The 21,529-nt window shown below is 43.2% G+C and overlaps 1 protein-coding gene across 1 annotated transcript in view; it reads left to right on the top strand.

Annotated features, from left to right (window-relative positions):
• Positions 1-11,474, top strand: part of LOC144583105 (uncharacterized) — a 72,614-nt gene extending 61,140 nt beyond the window's left edge. The window contains exon 2 of the mRNA XM_078376200.1: positions 7,101-11,474. Within this exon, the coding sequence (XP_078232326.1) occupies positions 7,167-10,685 (3,519 nt within the window). The 5' untranslated portion in view covers positions 7,101-7,166 and the 3' untranslated portion in view covers positions 10,686-11,474. The remainder of the gene's footprint in view (positions 1-7,100) is intronic.
• The last annotated feature ends 10,055 nt before the right edge of the window (positions 11,475-21,529 follow it).

The following is a 21,529-nucleotide window of genomic DNA, read 5'->3' as shown; positions in this document are numbered from 1 at the left end:
TATCCATTCAAAGTTTTATGTACAGTGGTGCCTCGCTTAATGATTACCTCATTAAATGACGAATCCGCTTTATGATATTTAGATAGGGAAATTTCGCTTGGCGATGATCAGTTCCCTGCTTCGGGAACCGATTTTTCACTAGACGATGATTCTAAAACAGCTGATCGGCAGCTCTAAAATGGCCACCCACTGTGCAAAATGGCTCCCCGCTGTGCTTTAGGACAGATTCCTCACTTTACAGGCACTGAAAATGGCCGCCCCTATGGAGGATCTTCGCTGGACTCTGAGGTATTTAGCCCATTGGAATGCATTGAACTGGTTTTCAATGCATTTCAATGGGATTTTTCATTTCACTTGACGAGGATTTCGCTTAACAGCTATTTCAATGGAATGAATTATCCTCGTCAAGTGAGGCATCACTGTATCTAGATTTCATGGCCTTAAGAGCTAATACTCCAGAGGTATAACAAAGGAATCAACAAAATATTAAAGGAGAATCAAATTAATTGGCCCAAGAGAACTTCAGACTGCCTTTATAATAAATCAATAGCAAAAAGCAACTAGATGTTTCAAAGACATGTTTAGTTCTCCAGTCAGTGTACTTCATTCTCTTGATGACTATTAAGGATAGGATTTTTGAAATTTTGACTACAAATCCCCTACTCCTCCATCTTGTTCAGAAAGAAAGCAGCCATCTAGCACCAGGACAGGAAGAGGAAACTTGGTCAGAGGTATACCTAGCCAGGCCTCAGATCCTTCCAGTTTAAGCCTTTATCCAAGGTGAGCCACGTTTAGGTGTCTAAAAGCTGTCTGTTTGTCCATTCTCCCATAATGGGGAATTATGGGATTTGTAGTCCAAAATATCTGAAAAAAATCCATCCCTAATGAATATCGGGACTCATGAATTCCTTTGCCTTCCACTTTTCTGGCTAAAACATAAATGCTAGCCATTTTTTTACATGTATGTTTCCATACAGCTATCTAGAGGTAGATGAGTATATACTGTAGGTTCATAGATGAGTTTCTGGATTTTCTTCTGTGCATTCCTCCTGACCCTTCCATTGGCAGCACTTTGCTAGAGAGAGAGATTCATTGCTAAAGATGAAGTAAGTAAGAAGCAAGAGCAGATGAAAAGTGAACAAGCATGTGTGTAGCTAAGCAGTCCCACTAGCAAAATACCAAAGAAAAATGAATCCAGGGCCAGAGTAAACATAAAGGAGGGAACATGGTCCGTGTGGCCCAGTTTCTTCCACACATCATCATATTTGGCATTTTCACCTGAGAAACATGACATGTTTGGACTCAAATTCACAGGATCCCCTTGGGTCACAGTGCATGGATAGGGTAAGCTCTTTGATTCCCAGCAGTAATCTCATACACACAAAATGCCTCTCGTATGATAATAGGGCATTAAAAATGCTTCCATGGGCACCAGTGGAGGCTTTCAAAAAGGCTTGTTATTGCACTGTGGGGTGGAGCGCAAATGGCTTGTGACAGATGAAGAGGTGCAAGAGATTGCATCCACAGTGCGTACCAGTGTTCCCTCGCTCCTAGTCTACATTAAAAAGTATAAATCTGCATCAGAGTTAATATAGATGAGACCACACATTCAGTAACAGTGTGTTTCTTTCTATTACAGCATTATTCCTTCAAGGATGTAGATCTTCCAGTGGGACATGCCTAAGATACCAGATATGCAAGCAAAGTCATACTGTCTCCCAGGTAAGTAGCTGCAAGCTAAGTTGGGAAATGTGGATGAAAGCAAACTTACACTACAATAAATGGACAGGATGAAGTAAGTAAGGATGCCCTGGTTCCAGATAGAGGTGGCTGGATAGCTCAGTGAAGTTGACTCAAAATCTCATTGAGGGAGATCTAAAAACTCAAGATTTTCAACAACATGATTCAGTGCAGAGGGGGGAGGTTTTGTTGTTTCTATCTAATGAGGAGTCAAAATCCCTTGCTGATTTAGGATCAGTTGTCTAAGGATCTGTCAGCAGATCCTGGTTCAGTTGCTGCTCATCTCTACCTGTTTGGACTGCGATTCCCAGCATGTCCCACTCAACATGGCCAGCAGTCATGCTGGCTGGGATAGTCTTGGCATTGCAGTTCTCCAGCTTTCTGTTACGATGCAAATAGCTCTGAGCAGGGACTACTACATGGGGATGAAATGTTGTATTTGCTGTCTCAGTGGCCTCCCAACCACAGGTTCTCCTCCTGTATCTGTTTTATAGCTTCTTTAACATAGCATTTAACTGAATGTCTAGAATGGATCCTTCCAGTGAATATAGGAAATAGACTGGAAGAAAGGTATAGAAGCCAAACTCATACAGTTTTGCATTGGAGTGGTAGTTAAGAGGAGGGGGGGGATCCTAAAAGGTGGCCTTCCTGACCTTAAATAATATATTTCAATTAATAAAATATTCAAATAATTTATTTCAAGAGCCAGGAAGCCTTCTCCCCTACAGGCTGCGATTAAGCCTCACCAGGCACAGCAACTGAGAGATTGATCTGATCTCACCAAAGACTCTATCATGGGCTCTGTGTGTGTGTGTGTGTGTGTGTGTGTGTGCGTGTGTGTGCGTGTGCGTGTGCGTGTGTGTGCATGTGCATGTGTGTGTGCGTGCATGTGTGCGTGTGTGTGTGTTTTATAATGGGCATTTGGAGAAGCTTTTTGTCTGTAATATTCTGTGTAAAATGCACAAGATGGCCTTGAAAGAAGCACAGTCATGGACATAAACAGAACCTCATTGTGTGGGGTATTGTTGTTGTTTCAATTCATGTAACACCAGAGCTATGACTGAGCTTGCTGCTGTGTACCATGAGAACTAATTTCAAACAGGACCTCACTTGAACAGACCAGCCACAAAGAGGTGTGCATCTTTCATTGGAATTTACTTAGCTGTTGAGAAAGCAATTAGCAGAACTCTCAGCTTAATGGTGAAAATGCTTACATACAGTTGCTGTAAACCCTGTCAAGCTATGCTTAAGGTGCAGGCTTGTTCAGTGTACATCCATCTGATACGGTTTGCTTGCTGGTTGCACACTGGTTGGGGGGTGTCAAAGATCTGGTATTGTCCATACCATGCCTCTGATTTTCTGGACAAGCGTGAATGGGAAAGGGGCTGCAAAATCTCTTTATCTCTGTGCAATCCAGAGCTTGGGAAAGATTCTTTTTGGATGAGGGAACTACAACTCCCAGACTCTCCAACCACTATGGTTGTCCTCTAAAATAGTAAGTTTTCCAAGTTGTGGTCAAAATTACAAGGTCGGTGTGGAGAAAGCACGGCCTACAGGCCACATATGGTGCTGGAATGCACTTCTAACCACTTCAAGCCATCTCAGGGCTTCCTAATATAAAGCAAGAAACAAAAACAAAAACATCTGAATATTAGTAGGAAATCAATGATGTTTTCCATTCCTGGAGGAATGGTAGTTTTGCTTGATGGTTATTGTGGCAATCTCTCAATTCTACCCAAGAAACATAACTGGAAAACTGATTTTCCAGTTTTTCCCTCTTCCAGCCATTTTGGCCATTTGCAGCCCAGTGCAACCTGCAACAGAGTTTGTGGGTAATAAGCTGGCCCTTGGCCTAGCAAGGTCACCCATCCTACTATATAGGCTAACCACTGGCTGGCGCATTCTGGTCTGTGTCATTCACACTTGTTGAAAAACAGTCCTGATGGTTACTTTGTGTTTGGGTGAGAAGTGGTTATCTGATGAAAGGAGTCAGCTTCTGGGATTTTCCCTTGCTTGGTATCTCTTTGTGAATGGTAGGGAGCACAAGAGGGTATACTGTAAACTATCTTGCTATGTAAAGCTTGGCATCCTTTTTCCTGCTAACAACATGGGCTCAATATTATGAGGCAATATTGGACCATTTCCTGGCATTTTGAATCATGGATGCAAAAGCACAATATCCTACATTCAAAAACAGAAGGTTTTTAAAGAATTGAATTATAGATTCATGGACAGGAGGAAGAACTTGAGGTTTAAAAAATTTGGAGCAGAGCTAACAGGTTTACACATCTGTAAAGTAAAAGAACTGTTCCTTAGGAAGCAACTGCACACTGGGAAGGAACCCAATTTATTCACAGAATATCTTCATAGTGCTTTTTCAGTATGGACCAGAATGAAGCAGTTTTGTTTACTTCTGCCCTTTGGAATGGGAACTCTGCATCCTGGGATTTCCCTCTGCCCCTTTTCCTATTTTCCTATTTTCACAGCATCCAAGTTGCCTCTGGAGAGCAACTGCAAAGAAGCTGCTTAATAGGCCCCTATGGGATTTGAGATGTGTCGTGACCTGACCCAAGCAGAAGAGAGTGTGCATTAACAGAGTCTTCCCCATAGAGATGATTAACCAACTGCCATAATTAAAAAAATAAAAAAACAGCAGCAAATGCCTGAGCTTGAAAGCAATCTATTACAAATAACAAATTATTTTCAATTAATTGCTTTTTCCTCCAATAGCTAAAGAATGAATCAAATTGCTAGACATATCTAGAGTAAACCAATGGAATTAATGTAACCTATATAAGTATTGCCTTACTAAGTTTCTGTTGAGTCAGTGGGTCTGTTCTGCATGGAACTAACAATTGGATTTAGGCCTAAAGGTAAAGGTAAAGGTTCCCCTTGACATTTAGTCCAGCCGTGTCCGGCTCTAGGGGGCGGTGCTCATCCCCGTTTCCAAGCCATAGAGACAGCGTTTGTCCGAAGACAGTTTCCGTGGTCACGTGGCCAGCGCGACTAGACATGGAATGCCATTACCTTCCCACCGAGGTGGTACCTGTTTATCTACTCGCATTTTTACATGCTTTCGAACCACTAGGTTGGCGGGAGCTGGGACAAGCGATGGGAGCTCACTCGACCACATGTATTCAATCTTATGACTGCTGGTGTTCTGACTGCAGCACAGAGGCTTCTGCGGTTTAACCTGCAGCACCACCATGTCTCTTCTCCGGATTTAGGCCTAAGTTATATTAATATTAACAATTATGTGCCAACCTTCATAGGCTTTCCTAGGTATAAAGTATCCAGCCATGGTTTACTACCCTGCTTCCTCGAAAATAAGACCTAACCTGAAAATAAGCCCTAGTATGATTTTTCAGCATGCTTGTAATATAAGCCCTACCCCCAAAATAAGCCTCAGTTAAGTGAAACCCCACCCTCCACCGTTGTGCAGCAACCAGAAGATGACATGACTGTATTTGAATAAATGTAGATTGTTGTACATGAAAATAAAAGAAAATATCCCCTGAAAATAAGCCCTAATGCATTTTTGGAGCAAAAATTAATATAAAACCCTGACTTATTTGGGGGAAAATACACTAGTTCCTCATAATAGTGGCAGTATGAGACCATGCAGCTTACCTGTGGTTGCACATGTGGCAGGACATGTAACCTCTCTCAGCCATATGTGCTCCAGGTCACTGGTCCCCAACCTTGGGCCTCCAGATGTTCTTGGACTACAACTCCCAGAAGCCTTCACCACCACCTCTGCTGGCCAGAATTTCTGGGAGTTGAAGTCCAAGAACATCTGGAGGCCCAAGGTTGGAGACCACTGATCCAGGTGGTTTCAATTAGCCTCTTTTCTGGGAAGCAGGAAGCTCTGTGGGGATTCAAACTCCTAAACCCTTGTTCAGTGCTCCAACCCACTGAGCAATTAACTTGAGGGATAACAGCCTTCCTTTTTCAGTGTAACTGTAACCTTTTTATAGTTGTGGGGTGACAAGCTCACAAAATAGTGCAGAAGGAGTACCACATGGTTCATGTGTTATATTGTGCTGAGCCTCATATATATACCATTTTAAAAAAAAAGTAACTCTGAGACCTTGAAAAAATGATAATTTAATCAGTTTTGAGAAAGTAGATTTTTAAAAAACAAGAACCTTGTAATCATAACAATGATTAATTGAGAGGTTTTAGAAGCAGCATAGCAACTCACTATATTTTAAGGTAGTTTCCAGACTCTGGTAAAAAGTACTGGAACCAATGAAACTAAAACTGTGAAGAGTGCAGGAATATAATAATAACAGAATAATAATAGAACTGCAGAGCTGGAAGGGACCCTATGGATCATAAAGTCCAGCCCCTGTCAAGAAGGCACAGTGGGGAATCGAACTCCCCACCAGATGCTTATGCCACTGAGCTATCCAGTAGGCCAGCCACGCCCTGCTAGTTTTCCTGGAACTTTCTGTGGCCTTTGATGTTACATACAGCACTGATGTTACCTGTCTGTCATGGGTTTGGAGGGAAAGTTCCATCCTATGGGGAGTGGAAGGCGGGACATCAGGAGGAGGGGCTGTACTGTATATATATGTGGAGCGTGTGTGAAGAAGCTGAGGGAGAAGCTGGGAGAAGAGCTGAGAGAAGAAGCTTGAGTGGGAGTCTGTGTGTCAGACAGGGTACTACTGTGTGTCAGTCAGTACCAACCTGATAGGTTCAGGTGTCTGTATGGGTAGCCAGAACTGATAGGTTCAGGGTCTGTGCTTCAAGTTAAGTGTTCTGTGTGAGCCAAACTCTGTGTATGTATGATTGAGACTAAGCCACGTTACTGTATCTTATTCACCTGATCATTTTATTTTCCCTGTGTGTTATTTAATAAACCTTGTTCTTTTATTTGTTAAAAATCCATCCCTGGTCTGTGTGACTTCTTATAGGGAATGGTTGGTGGCAGCTTAGTGAAACTGTGGCATATCCCAGTAGGTCTGGGTTTGTCACATTGATTGGTGTCCAGCGTGTGGGATACGACTGGTCCAGTTGTCCAGTGGTCCAGCAAAGCCTTGGCAAGTGTGCCCAGAGCAAGGGGGGTCTAGTCAGGGACAATCTGAGAGCACGTAGGTAATCTTCTAGGTGTACCTCACGGGGAGGTGCGCTAGTAGAAGAACGTGTAACCTCAGATTGGGGACTAGATTAGGGAGCTCTGAGGCAGCCTGTTTTGGCGGGAAAAAAGCTGAGGCAAAACTGTGTAGTAGCAGTGATCTAGCCTGCCTGCTGCGAGGCCTAACAGAGGGGGGTAGACTCTGGCTCGCAACTGTTGCAAGTTAGTGCTGAAGAACAGCAGCAATCTATAGAAAGCTGGTTCTGAGGCAAAAGAGAAGAAAAAAAAGTGGTCGCTTTATTTTGAGGCTTGACTTTTGAAAGCAGCCTGTTCTGGGGGGGGGATTATGCCCTTGACTCGAAGCCAAATGGCAGAAATGGGTGAAGTGAAAGAACCCCAGGTTGACCAAGGTTCTGAGGATGAATTTGGCTCAGTGCAAGGTGACAGCACGGGAGAACAGAACCCAGAACTCAGAAAAATGCTCATAGTCCAACAGCATGAACTGAGGATGAGGCAATTTGAAATGGAGGAAAGGGAAAGAGAGAAACAGAGACAATTTGAATTGGGATTAGAGAGAGAGAAAATTGCTCTGGAAAAAGAAAGAATGGCGTTTGAGTTAAGAAAATTGGAACTGATGAATCAGAACAATAATAACAATAGGGATTCTGAGGGAGGCCAATTGTCTAAAGCTGACCTGAAGAAATTCCCTGTGTACCACAAGGGAGATTGTCCTGAAGTGTTCTTTTCCCTCGTGGAAAGAGCGTTTGTGGACTTCTCAGTAAGGGAAACTGAGAAGATGACCATCATGCGATCTTTAATCAGTGGCAGCCTTGCAGAAGTCTATGCAGAGATGCCAGAGGAACTGATGAAAGATTTTGCAGAGTTTAAAAAACTGGTGTTTGCCAGACATGGGATAAATGCGGAACAGCTGAGGCAAAGATTCAGGTCAATCACCAAGAAACCAGAGCAGACTTTTACCCAAGTGGGGGCCCAACTGGTGAGGCTGCTAGAGAAATGGCTATCTCAGGAGGGGACAGAGACCTTTCAGCAGCTCAAAGACTTGATAGCGCTGGAACAGTTCTATTCAGTCCTGCATGGGGAACTGAAATTCCAGGTGAGGGAAAGGAAACCGAAATCTGTGGCAGAAGCAGCCGAGATCGCAGATTTTATTTACCAGATAAGAAAGCCCTTAGGTGAGGAGAAATCTGTAGGAAAACCCAAAGAAACCTACAGCAAGTACTCTCAGGGACCAGGGAAAAGCCAGCAAGGGGGAGGGGCCCATGGTGAAGGGAAGCCCTCAGACATGAAACCAAGACCTCAGATTTTGGAGGGAAAACCAAAACAAGATGAGAAAGACTCAAAATATAGCAGAAAATGTTATTTCTGTCAGGGAAAGGGCCATCTAATCTCAGAGTGTGAGAAATTAAAGCAGCTAAAAGGAATTGTGCCTCAGGATTCGAGTGGAACCAAGCCAAAAGCTGTGTTCTGTGTCCAGAAAGAGCAAAGCTCCTTGTCACTGAGGGAGCCTGTTGCCATGGCTACTCAATCTGGAACAGTTACATCTGCTGATCAGGCTGAGGACAATGGTCCTCTTGTGGAGGTCAAGCGCTGCTTGCTCGTGAGAACAGATTCTCAGTTGTTTGAAACCGCAGGGGTGGACGTAGGAATACTTGACCATCAGTATCGGGGGCTGAGGGACACTTGTTCCCAGGTGACCCTGTGCCATCCAGATATTATTCCTAGGGAATATATAATCCCAAATGAGAGCATGAAGGTGGCAGGGATTGAGGGGCAGGTGATCTCACTGCCAGTAGCGGAGGTACCTGTGAACTTTCAAGGCTGGAGGGGAGTTTGGCGGCTAGCGATTTCAGCGACTCTGCCAGCAGCCGTGCTCATGGGAAATGACCTGGCTGAACATGTGAAACGGGTGCTAGTGATTACACGCTCACAAGCCACCACGGGGACAGTTCAGGGGGGTACTGATGAGCCCGAGACGGAAGCAGAGGGGAGTGCCGAAGCTGTGGTGGAAACCTTAACCACAGACAGCAGATTTGGCCAAGAGCAAAAGGCAGACGCCACTCTCCAAAAGTGTTTTGAACAGGTGACAGACGCCCAGCCAACACCTGAAACCCCAGTGAGATTTCTAGAGAAAAAGGGGATTTTATATAGAGAGACCCTGAGGAATATCTCAAAAGGGGGAGATGGGATCAGAAGTCAGCTAGTGGTACCTGAAAAGTATCGCCCCATGATCTTAAAAAGGGGGCACTCTGACATGTTTGCTGCGCACTTAGGGGTGAACAAAACACAGCAGAGAATCACACAGAATTTTTACTGGCCTGACATAGGGAAGCAGATCAGGGAGTTCTGTAAACAATGTGATGTGTGTCAAAGGCAGGGGAACAGCCGCGACAGGACCAAAGCAAAGTTGTGCCCTTTGCCTGTGATTGACACTCCGTTCAAATGCATAGGGGTGGATATTGTGGGACCTTTGCCCAAGGCCACAAAGAGGGGGAACAGGTTCATTCTCACCATTGTGGACCATGCCACGAGGTACCCTGAAGCCATTCCCTTGACTAACATTGAAACTAACACAGTGGCAGATGCCTTGGTGGGGTATATGTCCAGGATGGGATTTGCCTCAGAAATAATCACAGATTTGGGCGCATCGTTCACATCGAAGCTCATGAAACGGTTATGGCAAATCTGTGGAATTAAGCACAAGGAAACCACTGCCTATCACCCTGAAAGTAATGGGTTAACGGAGAAGTTCAATGGGACTCTAATGCGCATGATTAGGGCTTACTTGGCAGAGAATCCAAACAATTGGGACCAGAAGCTGCAATCCCTTTTGTTTGCTTATCGATCAGTGCCACAAGCCAGTACCGGGTTCAGTCCGTTTGAACTTTTATTTGGGAGAAGGGTGAAAGGGCCCCTTGATTTGATCAAACAAAATTGGGAGCAGATCACCCAGGATGACCCACAGGACGTTGTGACATACATAGACTCTTTAAGGAATGACCTAAAGAGAAACCTAGAGCTAGCAGCAGAGACCCTGCAAGCTCAGAAGGTCAGAAAGAAAGCTTGGGATGACCAGAACGCCAGGGAGAGGCACTTTAACCCAGGGGAGGAGGTGCTTTGGCCTAGGCTCTGCAACGAGAACAAACTGCAGCTGGGTAGCCCAGAAATAAAATACTTGGGTCACATAGTAGGGGGAGGAGTGATAAAACCCCTCGAGGCCAAGATAGAAGCAGTTCGTGATTGGCCCAGACCCAACACCAAGAAAAAAGTCAAATCATTTCTTGGGTTGGTGGGCTACTACAGAAAGTTCATCCCGAGGTTTAGCGAGATTGCGGCTCCGCTGACCGATCTGACGCAGAAGAAGACTGATGACCGCATCCCGTGGACCAGCGACTGTGAGGAGGCGTTCCGGAGGTTGAAGGAGGCGCTCATCAATTATCCAGTGCTGCGTGCTCCAGACTTCGACCGGGAGTTCATCATCTACACCGATGCGTCTAACAGCGGGGTAGGAGCAGTTCTTTGCCAGGAGGATGAGAATGGTGACCAGCATCCAGTGTCCTACCTGAGTAGGAAACTCCAGAAAGGTGAGAGACATCTGGCAACCGTGGAAAAGGAGTGCCTGGCCATAGTCTACGCGATCCAGAAGGCCAAGCCTTACATCTGGGGAAGACATTTTATTCTGTGCACTGACCATTCACCACTGCAATGGTTAAAGACAATGAAAACCCACAATAGTAAACTTATGAGGTGGGCTTTAAACCTGCAAGACTATGACTTTGAAGTGAAGGTGGTCAGAGGGTCAGTGAACTGTGTTGCTGACGCCTTGTCAAGAAGACCTGAAGAATGAAGACGGCGAAAGAAACATGGACTATGTATATATTTTGATGACAAAAAGTCAAATGTGTCTGTTTATTAAACATGTTGGTTTGTATGAATAAAGGTAACTTGATGTATTGTTAATGGTAAATGTTTAAATGCCTAATAGAGTGTAAGTATAAGTAAGTATGGTATTGTATGTTATTATATACTGTAACTGTTTTTGTATGTTTTGGGTCCAGGTTGTTTTTTGGTGAAAAGCACCTTAGCTTTCCCCCTACAAAACAACTTATAAAGAGGGGAGGTGTTACATACAGCACTGATGTTACCTGTCTGTCATGGGTTTGGAGGGAAAGTTCCATCCTATGGGGAGTGGAAGGCGGGACATCAGGAGGAGGGGCTGTACTGTATATATATGTGGAGCGTGTGTGAAGAAGCTGAGGGAGAAGCTGGGAGAAGAGCTGAGAGAAGAAGCTTGAGTGGGAGTCTGTGTGTCAGACAGGGTACTACTGTGTGTCAGTCAGTACCAACCTGATAGGTTCAGGTGTCTGTATGGGTAGCCAGAACTGATAGGTTCAGGGTCTGTGCTTCAAGTTAAGTGTTCTGTGTGAACCAAACTGTGTGTATGTATGATTGAGACTAAGCCACGTTACTGTATCTTATTCACCTGATCATTTTATTTTCCCTGTGTGTTATTTAATAAACCTTGTTCTTTTATTTGTTAAAAATCCATCCCTGGTCTGTGTGACTTCTTATAGGGAATGGTTGGTGGCAGCTTAGTGAAACTGTGGCATATCCCAGTAGGTCTGGGTTTGTCACATTTGATACTGCTGACCATGGTATCTTCTGGGACAGGGTTAGGAATTGGGGGCTCTGTTCCTGGGTCATTCCAGTCCTTTCTTCATGGCCAGTTCCAGATAATACAGCTTAAGGATGCTGTGTCCATCCTTCGGGACCTCTGTTATGAAATCCCACAGAGGACAACCATCTCCCCAATGCTCTTTAACATCTATATGAAGCTGCTGTGAGAAGTCACATGGAGATTTGGAGTTTGCTGTCACCAGCATGCTGATGACATGCAACTCTATCACGCCTTTTCTTCATCTGCAGGTGATGCTGTGAAAGTCTTTGAGCTCTGTCTTTGATAAACTTGGATAACAGACAATAAACTAAAACTGAACCCAGCTACAACAGAGATCCTACCGCTAGGAGGTGCATTGGACTGGTCAGAAGGTAATTTACTCAGTCTCAGTGGGGTTACACTTTTCCTGAAGGACTGGGTATGCGACTTGAGAGTACTCTTCGACCCAGCACTCTTTATGGAGGCTCAGATATATGCTGTGGCCAAGAGTGTCTTCTATTAACTTTGCTCGATTGCACAGTTGCACCCCTACCCAGATTAAAAAAATGCCTAGCAACTACAGTTTATGCATTGGCAATCTCAAAACTAGACTACTGTAATGCTTTCTATGCAGGACTGCCCTTGGAAACAGTATGGAAACTTCAGCAGGTACAAAATGTGGCAGCCAAATCAACTACCAGTATCAGTAAATTTGATCATATATCCCCATTCTCAGCAGGTCTTCATTGGCTCCCTGTCAATTTCAGTGCTCAGTTCAAGGTGCTGTTTATGACCTATAAAGCTCTTAACTGTTTAGGATCCCAATATTCATCGGAATGTCTCTCCCAGAAATCAACTATGCATCCTACCTGCTCCTCTCAATCCACATTGTTAAAAGCTGCTATACTGAGGAAGGCAAAAAAAAAAAAGTTGAATACAAGGAATCATGCTTTTTCAATTGTAACCCAGGTCCCTGGAACAAAATGCTAAAAGAGATACACCACCACCACCCCTCCTTGCATTCTGAAAGATGGAAAAGACTGAATTATTTAAAGATGCCTTTTAAAAATATTTTAATCAATTTCAGATTGCCTATATGGTTATTGATATTTATGGTTTAATTATTGTCTGTTGCACTGCTGGTTGTTGTTGGGGTTGTGTGGGCGTAATCGTGGTGTCTTGTGGCTTTAATCTAGGGTAAACCACCCAGGGTTGATACTCAGTTTAGCGTAGTGGATAGAGTGATGGACTAGGACTGAGAAGATCTGGGTTTGAATCTCCACTTGGCCATGGAAACTCATGAAGGGAGTGGAATTGGTAAAACCACGCTTTAAATAACTCACTCACCTTGAAAGCCCTATTAGTGTTCCAACTTGACCGCAGAGAACAACAACAAACCACTCAAAGAAGTGCTTGTACTAATGGGGTGGTATATTAATTGAATAAATTTTTAAAAACTGCACACAGGTAGATAGGAGACTCAAAAGCAGGCAAAGCCCACATGTTGCCCATCAGCCACATGATCCTTTTGTCTGATCCAAAAAAAGGTATTTACCTATGAGTTTGTTCATGCTCTTCAGCATTGTTTCATTTTGCATCAGTGTTTTCAATTGTCCACAGCCCCTAGGCACCTGGCGCCTACTGGTCCACATAGTGCAACTGTCTGGCATATGCTCTAGGTATTTAAATTGCCCATACCAATGTGTCGTTGGTTTCTGAACTGGAAAAAAAATCACCAGCAAGCCTTAGGTTTTGTGACATGCAAATGAGTTTGCTGCGTGCGGTACAGAAGATACTCAAAAGAGTATTTGCCAGAGAGTTCAGATGCTTTCCCTTTACTGCAAATCCCTTTTGAAGTCTGACATGGTCACACATTACCATATATAGTACAAGTGGAACAAGTACTGATTATCAAAGAATGACCCTCATAAAGATATTTAGAAGAAGAAGCCTTTGGAAATATATGTTAGACAGCAGGGATGGAGTGAAAGCTTAAAATCAAATTAATAAGCCTTCTGTTCAACCAGCCCTTTGCAAAGCAGCAAGCATGAGAGAAAAATCCTAATCGAGCTGAAGAATAAATTGAAATCTCATTTATCAACAATTAAAATTATTGAAGTTTTCCTACAGTCAACCAAAACAACCAAGGAGGCATGTATGTATACCTCCTAAACCTATCCATATTGAAATATTTGTCATCCAGATTGTGAATGATCCCCCCATAAGCTGTTTTGGAAGTGGCTTACAACTGTTTGTTTCCAAGCTTGTGTAAGTAATTGTTTGTTTCAGGCTTAGCAGTTAAAAAACAGCAACAACACAAAACTGAGCGGGGAAAAAAACACAAAGTACTATGACATGCCATGGGGACACTATAGAATACCACCGCTTTGGGAAGTGTGATGACCTTAAATAGAGAACTCAGTGTGTTTACATTTCAGGCAGCCATGCACATTTTCAGGTGTGGAAGAAAGTCACCTCTGAAGTCATGTTCTGAAGCAGGAAAGGGAGAAGCTGCCAAGGAGAACCACCCTAGATGGTGATATGGTAAATGTGCTTGGCAGGAAATCCAGAAATGGGTATGCTGTGTCGATGGCTCTTCCAGCTACCAGAAAAATGCCCAAGCAGGACACCAAAGGGATTTGGTTGCCAGTAACACCCTTTGTCTTGCGTAGCCCCAAGATTAGTCCGAAATGGTAGCAACACCCATGATTCAGTCCACTTGGCAAATTTTCTCTGAGGATAATGCATACTCCCTACAAGCACCTAGTACCTAGATTCAAATCATGTAGCTTCTCTCTCCCCCCTCCTTTCCTCCCTCACTCCCCCTCTCATTCTCATTTTTTTCCTTCCCCAAAATAATCGTTGTTGTTATTATTTTATCTTGAAGGAATAGCTTTCAAAGACCATTTCACCTTGATGGATTATAAGACTGTCTTAAATGTCAATTGATAATAATTATACCATAAAATGCCCAATGAATGTTATTGGTTTAAACCTACTGTGCCATTCTATTAATATTTTCTAATTTACAGGTTCATTGGGACATTTACGGAGGCAATGGGGATAATAAATCCCAAAGGAAGACTGAATGAGCTGGCTGGGAGCTTGTCCTTGGTTGTTCAATTTGGCAAATGTTGAACAGCTTGGTTCTGAATGCAGCATATACAAGCCCAACAAGGCACAACATTGTGATCATCAAAGTGCAGCATGCCTTGGCATCACACTACATGTGACATGGGTTTTCCATAATTGGGATTCCTGATAACTTATTTACATAGGGCAGTCAATGCATTTTACCCTTTCTCTTTGCTTCTCTTTTTTGGGAGGTCTGGTCACAGAATCTCTCACGTTGTATCTAGTTTAACCCTCACAAAGACAATCCAGGCATTGGTTAGACCCCAAAGCATTCAGGTTGCAGAATGTAACCTGCAAACCTAGACCCACTTATTCAGAAATAAGTTAGATTGAACAAAATAGGGCTTACTTGGCAGTAAAAACTTTATTTAAAAAAATTAGTTGAAAAGGAACTTCATGTAAAATCTATAGACAGCAATCCTATCATTTTAGCAGGGTTTAGAAGATGAAGTGCTTCTCCAAAGACAATGCGTATTGCAAAATATGTGCATCATCTTAGAACAAAGGAAATTTACTTCCTTTTAAAGAACATTTTTCGTATGTGCAAACAGATGCCTATCTGCTAGCATTAGCTCTTTACACATCTAATCAATCAACTTAAGGTGAGGCTAGATGGCTACATTATCCAGGCCAGAATCTGGGTAGATCAGGCTAAAAAGGGTTCCCTTCAAGGTGCTGTATGTAATTTGTGGCAGTCCTTTGACCCCTGTGCTCCTCACTCAATCCTATTTGGCCCTTCTTTCCCTTTAAAGGGAAAGAAAAACAACAGCAATAACATTCCCTTTCCTTCTATGTGCTTTGCTTAAGCTGCTTCACAGTCTTGGGACATTGGCAGCTTCCCCTTGCTCCCCCATGAAGGGGGTGGGGAGAGGAAGCAAAAGAGCCCCACCCCAAACCACAATGCTGTATCACATCAGTGCTGCATTTGTTGTTGTTGCTTAGCCGTGTCTGACTCTTTATGACCCCATGGACCAGAGCATGGCAGACCCTTCTGTCTTCCACTGCCTCCCAGAGTTTGGTCAGATTCATGTTTGTAGCTTCAATGACACTGTCCAACCATCTCGTCCTCGGTCCCCTTCTCCTCTTGCCCTCACACTTTCCTAACATCAGGGTCTTTTCCAGGGAGTCTTCTCTTCTCATGAGACAGTGCTGGGTTAGGGAGCCTTAAAAAAAACCTTTGCTGCCTCTCTGTCTCCTCCACCTGGGAGTAGAGGAAAAGGACAGAACCAGACCATTAGCCGAGGTGGACCAAACCATGGGACAAATCCCTGTCTGATCATGCCCTTAGTTGTCTTTAGCTTGGTGACAGGCTCAATATAAGGCAGTTTTCAATGGTCCTAACCCATGTTTTTCTAAGCAACATGGCCACACAGCATTGCATCAGTCCCATGCAACCCAGCCAGTATTGCCACCCATCTGCTTCCAGTTGCAGCCAGAACCCTGTGTGCATGGAGTGGGGGCCCTGCCCAGCACTAGTGGAAAATTAGAGGAAACAGCTTGGGTCCTAACCCTTTGTTTGCTAGAAAAGGTCTATTGCTGAGGACTCTTCTCTCAGACAGAACCCCTGCTGGAAGAAGCCCAAGGATAGGATCCAGAGTGCCCATTGTCTAGCCCAGCAAGGTCCAAATGGAGAGCAGTTAGTTCAGAGGAAGACATTCCACAAGCAGGCAAGCTAGCTCCCAAATCTATAGGGGATTTGGTACAAGGATCTTTTAAAGGAGAAAGGCAGGATAACAATATTTTTAATAAAAAAATAGATAAAATAAGAAACGTGCTAGCGAGGGCCCTAGCCATCATACAGGCATTGTTTTCAGCAGCCTTCCTAGAATTAAGGCATATAAGCCTGAAATCCCACAGCCCACCCAGGCCTCATCTCCTGGCATTTTGGCAGAAGTTTTCTTCACAAGGAAGGTCTTGGTGACAAGGAAGCCTTTACTCCTGGGGAGCGTCCTGTTTTGCTTTGTTTGTTCTGCTGCTGGTGAGTGTTCTTGTTTGTGTTTCCAGCTCTTGACATTTCATCAAGCCGGGAGATATGTTGACCTCTTCCTCCTCAGGGGAAGATTTAGCCACTTCTTCCAGTGCAGATTCCTCAACCTTTTCTCCCCAAAGGCTCAGACTCCTCCGAAGCAAACTATATCACAGAGACACAGAAGAAATCTGCTGGTGGAGATGGCAACCTAGGAGAACCTGGAAACAAGATATTAGATTAATGTTTTATTGCTAATTCATTGATGTTTTCTCCTAAATACCACCCAAAAATGTTCCTTTAAAAAAAGAAGCTAGCATGAGGAGAGGAGAAGCTATGCTCATTCACTAAATGTTAGCCAAAAAGGAAGGAAATTAGGGGCTGTCAAGAGATGCTCATTCATTTATGTTTTAGCCTAACTACCACCCAACAATGCTACTTTTTTTATAAAAAGAAATGCTAGTGTGAGGAGGTTTGAATCTATGGTCATTCACTAAATGTTAACCAAACAGGAAGGAAATAAGGGGTTATTCGTGTGGTCCAGGTGTTGTCTCTTGAGTCACCCTTGAGAGAGGGGGGTAGCAAGTGAAGCCAGGAGAAAAAGAGGATGGGCAGCTGAAGAACAGAGGAGGGAACAGAATTAAAGAGAAAATGTGGAGCAAGAGGGGGGGGGGGAATGGGGCAGGGGAATAGAAGAATAGGAGAGTGAGCATGGGCTGTGGAGAGCCTGCATGAACGTTCCATCCAGCAAGTGACCAAGGATGGTTCTTACATTTTAGAACAAGAGTAGGGAACTTTCTTTGCACCAAAAGCCACACAGGCATTTAGAAAGTATGTCTGCAGTGGGTGCCAACATGAGGCAGGGTCAGAGCCCAAAGCAAGCAGGACTTCCACACTTCCATACACACTCATAAATATACACAGACACCTGTGAATGCACGTGCATCTCTTTCCACCAGCATTCTGACAACGGTGAAAGAAACTGGGTCTCTGAGAGCTGTCAGTGAAAAAATCTGACTGATTTCATTAATTGTTAGTGAACTCAAAAAATCTCATCTGTTTGTGTAAACAGAAGGGAGGAGGAAAATGAATTAGCTATGTTAATTTTAAAGAAACCATAGGTTAGCTAGCTCTCTGTAAGATAAAGGTTCCCCTTAACAATTTTTGTCCTGTCATGTCCGACTCTAGGGGGCGGTGCTCATCTCCATTTCCAAACCACAGAGCCAGCGTTTGTCCGAAGACAATCTTCCGTGCTCACATGGCCAGTGCGACTTAGACACGGAACGCTGTTACCTTTCCACCGAAGTGGTCCCTATTTATCTACTCACATTTGCATGCTTTTGAACCACTAGGTTGGCGGGAGCTGGGACACGTGGATTCGATCTTACAGCTGAAGATCTATACACCTCACAGCACAGAGGCTTCTATGGTTTAACCCGCAGCACCACCACGGCTCTCTGTAAGGACCAACAATTTTTCTTTGGCATACACTTACATGGACAGTAATTCATTTCTTCTGACTCAAGTGTGCTGCAGACCATGGATTTGATGTCAAGCTTGTTTATGTTTTAAGATGCCAGAAAATTCTTTGTTGGGTGTTTATTTTTTTTGTTTTGCTTTGTTTTTTGTTTTTCAGTGTGTGTTGTTGTTTTGAACAGGTTAACCTCTTGGATATTTCTGTTATGGTATTAGGGAGGTGTGAGAATTTCATGAGCAGCCCAATTGAAGCACTAGCTGTCGGGGTTAAATTTAGGCATGGGTCTCTTCTGTCAGCATAGTACAGTTGCTATGAGGCAAATCTACATTATTATCTTTAGACTGGATATGTATTGCTAAAACCTTGTGCTTGAGGGATGTGGAAGAAGCCTGCCAAATGTATAGGGATACATTGGAGCATCACCTGGGCAACAAAAGCACCTCTCAGCTGATTTTTCCACTTCAGAAGCACCAATGTGGGGTGGTAGGAACACCACTGGAGGAATTTAACTAGGTAACCATGTGATTTTGTAGCTTTGTTGAAGTACGGTTTATGTGGCAGCCTCCTATTCATCCTATCTTTAAAGGATTTCAGTCTCCAATCTGTAAAGTCTCTCAGTCACCTACTATGGTACTGAAAAATACTGCAAACCCAACTACCTTTCCATTTGAAAGAAAAAGACAACAGTCTTATGTAAATCCTGGGAGTTGGGGGATGGGAGTCAGTGATAACAGCCTTTTGGCTGTTCCCCCCAGACTCCCTTATCCCCCCCTCAGGTGGAGGATAGAACTGTATATGCTAAACAGCCTGTCCAGGGACTCCTCAAAATGTCAGCTGACCTCAGTGGTGGTGGTGAAAGATGCTGCCCCTTGCTATTCTGTCTGCGTGTGTATGACTCACTCTGTTCTTATATGTGGACTGGAGAGGGACACCAGCTTGCCTTTCACCTTCAATAGCAAAATGCCTTGGGCTGGCCCTGATATTGAATCATGATCAACCTGTGATACAACAATTTGGTTTCTTGTACTATTTCTCTCAGCCAAAGAGCGAACGCCCTCCTGGCTCAATTTGGGGAAAACAGCTCATAGCAAAGTAAAAGAAGATCTCTTTCATTGCAAAACTGAAATCATGGAAGTGGGACTTGGCCAGCTTCCTTTACACAAAAGCAAATGAGTTGAAATTCTGTTTTAATTTATGGCATCCGGAAGAATATCACAAAGTACTTTCACAATCAGATCATAGCAGGCTCAACATAATAAATTAGAGAAGGAGCTGTAACTGCAGTTTCATTTAAGCAGCTGCAACATAAGAGATTTGGATCTCACAAATATTTTCAGATGGCACAGATCTTTTTTAAAATTTTCCATTTTATCTTATGTGCAAGATACCTAGCAAAACACTCTACCCTCTTTCTCTGCAGAGAAATTGGCAGGCGTCATTTCACTAAATTTCTCCAAGGAGGGGGAAATTCTCCTAACAGTTTCTCTAGAGTGGGGAGCACCCATTAGCAGAGGCAATAGTACACAATATTTATCTACTTCCAGGTTTGTTAGTTTCTTTGTCTTCTTATTCAGAAAGCAACAACAACAACAGCTGTGCTAGCAGCTCCACCACCATTTTATATCTTCTAGAACTTGGCAAAGTTACGCTTTCAGACTATAAATCCCAGAATCCCTTAACTAGTCTGAAACCATGGAAGCTGGGTGTAATAGCTTTAAAAAGTAAAGTTTCCAATCTCAGTTCAAAAAGCTTTGTTGCACTTCCCCTTTATTTTCTCTTTCTTAGACAATACACACACTTTCAACTGACTAGAGAGTAGGACTTTGTTTGATCTTTCAGGAGGAAGAATAGAACAGAAATCTAATAAACTGTAAGCATTGCCACAATGACAGACATGATGAATTACAGTTACAGGTAATCTGTGCTTAAGTATGTGGTTGACTGATCACCTTGCATTGCAGATTCTGACTTGCACTGAGCAAAAGGATGCACTGGCCATTCACTAGCATGATCTAGAAGTGGACCAAGGCTATCCAATAAGCTTAAGGAGTTGAATGTGGGTCCTCTCAATTGAAACTCCTCCTTCCATATTCCATCAAATCTTACATGAGAGTAACAGCGCAATGTTTGAAATGCCTAAGGTAAATGAGACATAAATGTGCATAGGAATATAGACTCAAAACTCATTGGTACAGTACTTATTCCTAAGGAAACATGGACAGGACAAAGCTGCAGGGATTCTGTGGTTCCTTTTACTCCTGTTGCAAATGACTTTGGTAGAAATGATAGAACAGTCACTAATTCCACCAGCAAACAGTCTCTGGTGGAATGTATTCAGCCTTGACCACTCAATCGGTCAAAGTTTGTTGAAGTCACTTGACCCAAACAAAAAAAAAACATCAAAGAGCAAAGAGCAATAAAAGAGGTAACCAAGGCACAACATGACCAGTTCAGCTAACTGTTATTCAAATAAAAATTAACACAAGTTCGTTCTCATATGCATGCTAATAGTAATAATTTTTTTAAAAAATAATGACATGACTAGAAGCAAAAATAAGATAAGAAATATTATTTGATAAACAGTCTACTGCCAGTTTCTCATTTCAATGTCCTGGTAAACTGACCTGGACAGATGCCCCCTAGAGTCGGACACGACTGGACAAAAATTGTCAAGGGGAACCTTTACCTTTTACCTTACATTGGTCAGAAGCTGGCTGGGTTGCTCAGTGAGGATGCGTTTACACAAGGAAATTATTCCCCTTTGCTCAAGCTAAGTGAGTGCATCATGGCATTTAGGTCAATCCTTCTGTTCAGACAACAAACATAGTTTCCAAGGTAGTTTAAGGACAAAAAAGCAAGAGCACTTAAATTTTCCCTTGTTTCCAAAAGTACGAAAGCCACCCTGCAGTCTGGAAGAAATTTGGAGAGACAAACAATTTCCCTTGTTTATTTCTTTGGAAAAGCAGATAACACTGAATTTGACAATAAACAACAAAAATAAAACTCACTGGGAGCAGGACAACAGAAGAGGAGGAAAGAAAGGGTTAACTCTGCCAGAAACCTAACAGAACAATCAGTAACTCCTTCTCAGCTGGCTGTTGTTTGCATTTTAAACCTGTTTTACTGGAGAAATAGGTCTCTTTTTATTATTATTTTCTCCTCACTTTGAAAGCAGGTTTGTGCTGGACCTGCCAATAAATGACAAAAAGAAAAAGCAGAAACCTATAAACAGTGACCCCTTCCCAGCTGGATGTTGTTTCTATTTTAAATCTGCCTTAACATGGTTTCAGTTGCGGGCAGTTTCTCAATTGACACTATACACAAAACAAAGCAAACATATATTTAAATTTTAATCTGAGTGATGCAGTGTATCAGTGATGGTCTACCAGAGGCAAAAAAAAACCCAAACAAATAAAAAAACCAACCTTCCCCCACCTCTCCACAAAGGAACAGGGG

The sequence above is a fragment of the Pogona vitticeps genome, chromosome 5, assembly GCF_051106095.1.
Source record: "Pogona vitticeps strain Pit_001003342236 chromosome 5, PviZW2.1, whole genome shotgun sequence".
In the NCBI taxonomy this organism is placed as follows: domain Eukaryota; kingdom Metazoa; phylum Chordata; class Lepidosauria; order Squamata; family Agamidae; genus Pogona; species Pogona vitticeps.
Note: the sequence above shows the minus strand (reverse complement) of the source record. Positions and strands in the feature narration are given on the sequence as shown.